The sequence below is a fragment of the Penaeus chinensis genome, chromosome 29, assembly GCF_019202785.1.
Source record: "Penaeus chinensis breed Huanghai No. 1 chromosome 29, ASM1920278v2, whole genome shotgun sequence".
NCBI classification, from domain to species: domain Eukaryota; kingdom Metazoa; phylum Arthropoda; class Malacostraca; order Decapoda; family Penaeidae; genus Penaeus; species Penaeus chinensis.
This window is the reverse complement of record NC_061847.1, coordinates 31999322-32009321: the sequence shown is the minus strand read 5'-3', so window position 1 is coordinate 32009321 and position 10000 is coordinate 31999322. Positions and strand designations below refer to the sequence as shown.

At 38.1% G+C, this 10000-nt stretch overlaps 1 protein-coding gene across 1 annotated transcript in view; it reads right to left on the bottom strand.

Annotated features, from left to right (window-relative positions):
• Nucleotides 1–10000, bottom strand: part of LOC125040478 (serine-rich adhesin for platelets-like) — a gene marked incomplete at its 5' end in the record, with an annotated part of 26155 nt that overhangs the window by 1198 nt on the left and 14957 nt on the right. Inside the window, one exon of the mRNA XM_047635031.1 lies at nt 1–10000. This exon is cut by the window's left edge and continues 1198 nt beyond it; it is cut by the window's right edge and continues 1271 nt beyond it. Coding sequence (XP_047490987.1) covers nt 1–10000 — 10000 coding nt within the window.

Here is a 10000-nt window from a genome sequence, read left to right as displayed (position 1 = left end):
CAGATCGACTTGAGAACAGGATAGTAACGCTTGTACTACTTAATTCTGAACTGCGAAAACCTGAACTATTTGAGCAAAGGGTACTTAGACTTGAATGACTTGAGTACAGGATACTAACACTTGAATTATGTTCTGGGCTGCTAAGTCTTGAACTATAAAAGCAAGGACTACTATGACTTGAGCTGCTTTGACTTGCAGTGCTTGAAACTGTACTTTGATTTGAGCTTGGACTCATAGGAACTGAAATATTTGAATTTAAATTTGAAATACTGGACCGAAGGGATATGAGGCTAAAGCTATTTAATCTTGAACTGCTTGAACTGCTGAAACTTGAGGTGATAAAGCTTGCTTCAGAAGTACTTATACTTGAGCTATTAGATATTACGTTTGTGGTACTAGGTCCTGAGCTTAGAAATGAGCTGTTCTGGGTGCTAGGTCTTGAAATACCTAGGCTTGGAATATTAGGACTTGAACTGATGATACTCAATGTGCTAGGAACTGAACTACTTAGAATTAAGCTGTAGGAACCCAGACTAGATTCTGAACATACAGAAAGTGAAATGCTAGGTCTCAAACTCCTAAGACCTAAGTTGCTAGAACTCTGATTTGAGCTCAGACTTAAAGACACTAAATCACTAAGACTCAAGCTACTTGAGCTTGAACTCATAAACATTGAAGTGATTAAGCTACTGGAATTCAGTTGTAACTCTGGACTTAAAGAACCTGAAGAACTTGGGTTACTAAGAATTGAACACATTAAGCCTGGAGAGCTTGAACAACTTAATCTTGATCTGCTATAACTTGAACTTTTTAGACTTGAGGTATGAAGACTTGAACTGTTCAAACCTGGGATGTTAGATCCAAAAACACCAACATCTATGCTGCTAGAACTCATAGAAAATGAAATACTTGAACATGAACTGATAAGACTTGAACATCTGACACTGGAGATGCTTGGACCAGAAAAAAGCAAATTTGAGTTACTTAGACTCGAGCTGATTGAGTTTGAGCTTGATTTTGAACTACTTCGAAATAAGCTGCTAGAACATCGATTTGTGCTTGGACTCACAGACATTTGCATACTATGTATCAGGCTCTTTATACTTGAGCTGTTGGAACTTGAACTTGAACTAACAGAAATTACAACGTTCAAACCCAAACTGCTTAATCTTGAACTGTTGTAGCTTGAACTTAGATCAAGGTTACTAAGACTTGAGCTGTTCGTCCTCAATATGCTAGGTCCCATCCTGCTTAGAACTGAGCTGCTAGAACTCTGATTTGAGCTTGAACTTGCAGAATTTAAACTTGAGTTTGGACTCAAAGAATGTGAAATGCTTTGTCCCGGATTACTTAGACTCGAACTGCCAGAACTATTAACTAATTTTGAACTCAAAGAACTTGACAAATTCAAACTAAGGATACTAAAGTTCAAAGAATTTATGCTTGAAGTACTAAAACTTGAACTAGTATATACTGACCTACTTAAGCTCAGTGAAATGAGACTTGAACTACATAAGCTTGGTGAACTGAGACTTGAACTACTTGAGCTTGATGAACTGATAGTTGAGCTATTCAAACTTGGAATGCCAAATCCAGATTTGCTAAGAACTGAGCTGCTAGTACTCATAGAAGCTGAAATACTTGGACTTGGAATAATGAGTTCTGAAGATATGAAACTTGATAAACTAATCAGAAATGAGTTGCTAGAATTCTGATTTGAACTTGTACTTACAGAAAGGGAAGTACTTGGTTTTGGGACTGAATTTGGAGTGGTGTATCCTCTGCTACTTAAATTCAGTTTCAAGCTTTGACTCGCAGAACCTGAATTACTCAAAATAGGGATGATAAAACTTGAACTACTTAAGCTCGGGATGTTAAGACTGGAAGTGACGAAACTTGATATACTAGGTCCTGTACTACTTAGAAGTGAACTGCAAGACCTCTGGCATGAGCTTGGACCCACAGACAGTGAAATAGTAGGTCCAAAGTTCAAAAAGGCTGAGCTGCTTGAACTTTTGCTTAAGCTCTGGCTCATAGAACCTGAGGTTAGCATTGAGCTGCTGGAACTTGAGCTTGGGCTTGACCCCATAGAAACCAAAATGTGGCATCCTGGACTACTTAAACCTGAGCTGCTGAAATTTTGCATCAAGGTTGGGTTCAAACTTGGGATGCTCAAAACTGAGCTGATAGAACTGCGACTAAATATATTTGAGTTACTGGAATTTAGGTTTGAACTTGGACTCACTGATACTGAAAAACTTTTTATATCAAAGCTGCTGGAATTCAGCTTGATATGAATTATGAAAGGTGTGCTAAAACTTGAAATGCTCAAAATTGGAATGCTGGGCTCTAAAATACCTGAACTTGAGGTAATGGAATTTAAGGTGGTAAAGCATGAACTACTCATAATCGATATGCTAGGAAGTGAACTCCTTAAGCTTGATGCACTTACATCTGAGCTGCCGGAATTTAGGCCTGAGCTTTGACTCAAAGAAACTGAAATATTTGTTTCTGAACTACTAGAATTCAGCTTAATGCTTGAGCTCAAACTTGAGATACTAATACTTGAACAACTTGAGACTGAAGAACTACGACTTGAGCTACTACTCAGTCTTTGGCCACTATAACTTGAACTTCTCATACTTGTGGCACTGGGTCCAGAACTACTGAGAATCAAGTTACTAGAACTTTGATTTAAGCTTAGGCTCATGGAAACCAATTCACTTAAACACAGGCTGCTAAGACTACTCACGCTCGGGTTCTTAAACAGAAATGAACTGCTAGAACTCTGGATCAAACAAGAACTCACAGAAATTGAAATACTAGTCTTCAACTTATTTAGACTTGAACTGCTGAAATTTAAGCTGGGGCTTGGACTTACAGAAAGTGAAATGCTTGAATTTAAAGAACTTGAATCAATTGAATATGGGCTGCTTAAATCTAAACTACTCATGCCTGGAAATTGACTAGACAGAATACTAGGACTCAAACTAATTAAACTTAATGTGCTAGGGACTGAACTATAGAAAACTGAAGGCACAGAAGTCTGATTTGAGCTTACACTACCAGAAACTGATATACTTGAGCTTGAACTCATTGAAAGTGAAATACTTGGAAATAAACTGTTGGATTCTAAGCTTAAGCTTGGAATCACAGAATCTGACAGGTTCACTAAACATGGGATACTAAGACTTGAAGGAGTTAAGCTCAAAATACTAGAACTTGAAAAACTTATCTTTTGGGAACTAAGACTCGGGCTATTGAGACTTAGAATACTGGATTGAGAACTTGGAACTGAACTGCTAAAACTTTGATTTGAATCTTGGCTCATTGAAGATGAAATATATGAACAATGACTACCAAAACTTGAAGAACTCACAATAGGGATGCTAGAACTTGAACAACCACTATTAGGACTTGAACTAATCAAGCTAGATGTGCCAGATTCTGATATGATTTGAACTGAGCTCATAGAAGTGTATGAAGTCCTTGGTCCCAAACTACTAAGACTTGAGCTGCTGGAAGGAAGCTTTAAACTAGGACTCATAGAACCTGAAGTACTTGGGATGTTTAGAATTGAACAATTTAAGCTTAAACTTGTACTCATAGAACCTGATGCTGGGATGCTACGAACAGAACAACTTAAAGTTGGAGTGCTAAGACTTTGACTATGCCTTGAAATACTTAAGCTTTCGAAACTAGGATTTGATATGCTTAGAGTGCTTGATCCAGAACTGCTCGGGGTACTAGGTTTTGAACTTATCAAACTAACTATGACTGAGCTGCCATAACTTCCTTTTGAATTTGAACTTATAGATTTACTAAGGCCAGAGCTACTAGTTTTTAGCCTTGGGCGTGAACTGAAAGATAATGAAAGATTTGGTCGGAAAATACTAAGATCTGAGCTACTGGAACTTAACTTTAAGCTTGTAATCATAGAACCTGACGTGTCCAAACTAGGCATATTAAGACTTGAAATTTTCAAACTTGGTGTACTGAATCCAGAACTGTTGAAAACTAAGCTACTAGAACTTTTAGTAAAGCCCTGGCTCATAGAAAATGAAGTACTTAAATATGGACTGTTAAGACTTGAACTACATAGTTTTGGAATACTAAGACTTAAACTTATCAAAATTGATATGTATAGTTCTGAAGAACTTAGACTCACAGAAACAGATGTATTCAAACTTGAGCTTCGAATGCTAGGGCTTGTATTACTATTTGAAATACTTAAGCTTGGAAAACTAAGTCTTGAACTGCTTAGACCAGAAGTGGTGGATCCAGAACCGGTGAGACTAATGCTACTAGAAGTTTCATTAGAAAATGCATTCATTGAACTCGAAATACTTGACCTTAAGATGCTTGCATTTGAACTGATCAAACATGAAGTGATTAGATATGGACTGCTAGAACTACTAGGGCTTGGGCTCAGAGAAAGTGAAATGCCACTTGAGCTGCTGGAATTCAGCTTCAAGCTCATAGCACTTAAAGAGCTCAAACTAGGGGTACTAAGACTTGAACAATGTAGATTTAGAGTACTTAAACTTGAACTGCTCAAATCTTGTATGCTAGAACTTTCATCAGGGCCCTGGCTCACAGAAAGTGAAATGCTTAAACATGGGCTAGTAAGACTTGAACCACTTGGCCTTGGAATACTAGGACCTGAACTGATCAAACTTGACATACTTAGTCCTGAGGTACTAAGAACTAAGCTTAAGCTTGAACTCACAGAACCTGATACATGCAAATCTGAAGTGCTAAGATTTGGACTATGACTTGAAACACTTAACCTTGGGAAAATAAACACCGAACTGTTCAAAATTGTACTGCTAGATCCAGAACTACTGTGAGCTTGGCTACTAGAAGTCTGATTAGTAAATGAACTCATGGAAACTGAAATACTTGAACTTAGGGTACTAGAACTTGAACTGATTAGAACACTGCTAGTACTTAGTTCCAAAATACTAAGGCTTGAGCTGCTGGGATTCAGCTTTAAGCTCGGACTCATAGAACTTGAAGAAAAACTAGGGATGCTGTGAGTTGGACTGCTATTTGAACTTGGACTGCTATGGCTTAGTTTAGTACTTAGACTTGAATTACTGGTAGTCAGCTTTAAACTTGAACTCATAGAACTTGAAAAACTAGGGAGTTTATGACTTGAATTGCTATTCAAACTTGGACTGCTATGGCTTAAGGTACTTAAGTTATGAGTACTTGGACTAAGACTACTCAAACTTACTGTGGTGGCTCCAGAGATACTGGGAACTACACTGTTTGATAATCTTAGTCCTGAAGTACTAAGAACTGAGCTGTTGGATTCTAAACTTAGGCTTAGACTCACAGCACTACTCAAAACTGAACTGCCAATACTTGAAAAAATTGTTCTTGGAGTACTAAGACTTTGATTACTATGACTTGAAATACTTAAGATTGTGGAACTATGTACTGAATTGTTCAAACTTGGAGTGCTGAATCCAGAACTACTGAGAGTTTGGCTATTAGAAACTGAAATGAATGAACTTTGGATAGTAGAACTTGAACTAAATGGAACTGTACTACTAAAACTCTTATTTGAGCTTGGGCTTAAAGAAATTATATTGCTTGGTCTTAAACTACTTGGATAGGAGCTGCAGAAGTTCAGCCTTGAGACTGAACTCATAGAAAGTGAAATACTTGGCCCCAGATTTGAGCTGCTGGAATTCAACTGTAAGCTTGGACTCATAGAACTCAAACCAGCAATGCTAGGAGTTGAACTGATACCTATACTTGGACTGCTGTGGCTTGAGCTACTCAAGCTCTGAATACTTAGACTCGGACTCCTCAACTGTTGTCTGCTGGGTCCAGAAATACTCGGAAGTGAATTGCTAGAACTTTGATTAGATCCCTGACTCAAAGAAAATGAAATAGTTAAACATGGTCTACTAAGACTTGAACCACTGAAGGTAAGGCCTGAACTTTTTAAATTTGATATGCTTGATCCTGAAGTATTAAGAACTGAGCTGCTGGATTCTAAGATTAAGGTTGGAGTCACAGAACTTGATGCACTTAAACTTGGGATGATAAGACAACTAGAGCTTTGAGTACTAGGAATTGAACTACAATTACTTGAAATACTTGAGCTTGTGAAACTAAGCACTGAACTATTCAAACTTGGAATGCTGCTTCCAGAACTACTGAGAGTTTGGCTACTAGAAGTTCCATTACCAACCAGATTTATAGAAATTGAAATACTTGAACTGCTTAAGCTTGGAGTACTACTCTCATCCGAGCTTGGGCTCACAGAAATTGAAATACTTGGTCTTAAACTACTTGCACTAGAGCTGCTGAAATTTATCCCTGAGGTTGAACTTACAGCAAGTGAAATGTATGGCCCCAAACTACTAAGACTTGACTTGCTGGAATTTAGCTTCAAGCTTGAACTCACAGAACTTGCAGGACTAATACTAGGAAGGCTATGAATTGAACTGCTATTCAAACTGCTATAGCTTGAACTACTTAAGCCGTGAGCACTTAGACTTGAACTGCTCACATATGAAGTGCTAGATCTGGATCTTCTGCTAGAACTTTGGTTAAAACTTACAGAAATTGAAATACTTGAACATGAGCTACTAAGACTTAAATCACTTGAGCTTGGGATACTGAAACCTGAACTGATCATACTTGATATACTTTGTCCTGAAGAACTTAGAGTTGAGCTTTTGGATTCTAAGCTTAAGCTTAGACTCACAGAATCTGATAATCTCAAACCTGGGATGCTAAGACTTGAATTACTTGAACTTGGATTACTAAAACTTGCACTAGAATGGCTTGAAATACTTCTGACACTAAGCACTGAACTGGATCCAAAACTGCTGTGAGGTAGGTTACTAGAAGTTTGATTAGAAAGAGGACTCATAGAAACAAAGGTACTTGTACTTGGGATATAAGGGCTTGAACTAATAACAACTTCACTGCCAGAACTCTCATTTGAAACTGGACTACTGGAAATACTTGGTCTTAAGATACCTGGACTAGAGCTGCCGAAGTTTACCTTTGAAAGTGGACTCACAGAGAGTGAAATGCTTGAGCTGCTTGAATTCAGTTTGAAGCCTGATGTATTGGGGATGCTTATACTTGAACTACTTAGAATACTAAGATTACTATTCAAACTGTGAATACTAAGACTAGAACCGTTCAAGCTTGGTTTACTAGATCCAGAAATACTAAGAACTAAGCTGCTAGAGCTTTCATTAGGCCCCTGACTTATAGAAACTGAAATACTTGAATATGGTCTATTAAGACTTGAACTGCTTGAGCTTGGAATACTTAGACCTAAACTGATCAAACTTGGTCTTGCAGCACTTAGAATTGAGCTATTGGTTTCTAATCTTAAACTTGGACTCATAGATAGACTTAAAACTGGGATACTATGACTAGAATAACTTGAGCTTGGACGGTTATGACTTGAAATGCTTAAGCTTGGGAAACTTAGAGTGCTGGATCCAGGACTGCTGTGAACTGTGCTACTGAAAGTTTTCTTAGTAGCTGAACTCATAGAAAGTGGAATACTTGAACTTTGGGTACTAGAATTTGAACTCTCATTTGAGTTTCGACTTACAGAAATTGAAATACTTGGTCTTAAACTACTTGGACTCATATAAAAGGAAATGCTTGGTCCCAAACTACTTGAACTTTTGGAATTCAGTTTCATAGAACTTGAAGAACTAGGGATGCTGAGACTTGAACAACTTAATGTTGGAGTACTAAGAGTTGAACTGCTATAATTTAGGGTACTAAGACTTGAATTGTCCAATCTTAGAGTGATGCTGGATTTTAAGCTTGAGCTTGGACTCATAGATTGTGACAAACTCAAACTGTAGATACTGAGATTTGAAGAACTTTGCCTTAGAGTACTAGTTCTCACAAAACTATGACTTGATGTACTTGCACTGAGTATTGAAGTAATTAGAGCTGGGCTACTGGAACTGTCATTTGAACTTAAAGAGATTGAAATGTTTGGTCTTAAGTTACTTTGACTAGAGCTACTCGAGTTGAGGCTTTGGCTTGGGCTCATGGAAACTGAAATGCTTGGTCGCAAACTCAGACTTCTATGACTTACACTACTTAAGCTGTGGATACTATGACTTAAACTGTTCAAACTTGGGTTGCCAAATCCAGAACTTCTGAGAACTAAGCTACTAGAACTTTGGTTAGAGCCCTGGGTCACAGAACGTGAAATGCTTAAACTTAGACTGCTAAGACTTGAACTACTTAAGCTTGGGATACTAAAACCTGAACTGATTGAACTTGATATGCCTAGTCTTGAAGTACTTAGAACTGAACTACTGGGTTGTAGGCTTATGCTTGGACTCATAGAAACAGACATACTTAAACTTGGGATGCTATAGCTTGAACTTAAACTTGGAGAACTAAGCCTTGAACTCTTCACACTTGGAGTGTTGGATCCAGAACTGCTGAGAACTAGGCTGCTAGAACTAACAGAAATTGAAACATTAGGGCTCAAATTACTTTGACTTGGTTTCATAGAATGTGAAAAGCTTAGTTCCAAACTACCACTTAGACCTTGGTTACTGGAATTCAGTTTTGAGCTTTGACTCACAGAATCTGAAGTGAAACATCTTTGGCTTGGAATGCTAAAACTTGAACTAATCAGGCTTGGATTACTTAGACCTAAACTGTTCAGACTTTGCATGCTTGGACTAGAAATGGTGATAACACAGTTGCTAGATCTCTGATTTGAGCAAGACCCCATAGAAAGTGGAATGCTTGAATATGAGCTTGAGCTTGGACTGCTAACTCTTGAATGACTTAAGCTCAGAGAAGTGAGATTTGAACTACTACTCTGAACTAGACTGAAATGACTAGGAATCGATTTGTTCAAGCTTGGGGTGCCACATCCTGAGGTGCTTAGACTTGAGCTTGGACTCTTTGAACCTGGCCTACTCAAACTTGGGGTGCTAGAGCTTGAATAACTTAAGCTTTGGGTACTAAGATTTGAACTGTTCAAACTCTGGGTACTTAGACCAGAGGTGCCTAGCATTAAGCTGCTAGAGCTTTGATTTGAACCTTGGCTCATAGAAAATGAAATGAGACTTGAATTGTTCAAGATGATGCTAATACTTGTACTACTGAGCTTTTGGGTGCTAAAACTTGAACTTCTCAAACTTGGCAGATTAGGTGTTGAGCCATTTAAAATTGAGCTGCTAAGACTCATAGAAGTTGAGATACCAGATCCTGAGGTACTCAGGCTTGAGCTATTCGGATTCAGACTTAAACTTGAAATAATAGAACCTGAATCACTCAAACTTGGGTTGCTATAACTTGAACTGCTCACACTTGGGATGTTAGGACTGAAACTACTAGGTCCTAAATTACTGAGAATTGAGCCACTAGAACTCTCATTATAACTTTGGGTAAAACTTGACCTGCTCAAACTCTGGGTACTTGGACTTGAGGTGCTTAACATCAAGCTGCTAGAAAATGAAATGAGACTTGAATTGCTTAAGCTCGGGATGCTAATACTTAAACTACTGAGGTTTTGGGTGCTAAACCTTGAATTTAAAATTGAGCTGCTCAGACTCATAGAATCTGAGATACCAGATCTTGAGGTAATCAGACTTGACCTATTTGGATTCAGAGTTGAACTTGAAGTAATAGAGACTGAACCACCCAAACTTGAACTGCTAAGACTTGAATTGCGTAAGCTCGGGATGCTAATACTTAAACTACTGAGGTTTTGGGTGCTAAACCTTGAATTTAAAATTGAGCTGCTCAGACTCATAGAATCTGAGATACCAGATCTTGAGGTAATCAGACTTGACCTATTTGGATTCAGACTTGAACTTGAAGTAATAGAGACTGAACCACTCAAACTTGAACTGCTAAGACTTGAATTGTACACACTTGGGATGCTAGGGCTAAAACTACTAGGTCCTGAACTACTCAGAATAGAGCTGCTAAAACTCTCATTCAAAATGCTATGTCTCAAGCTGCTTAAACC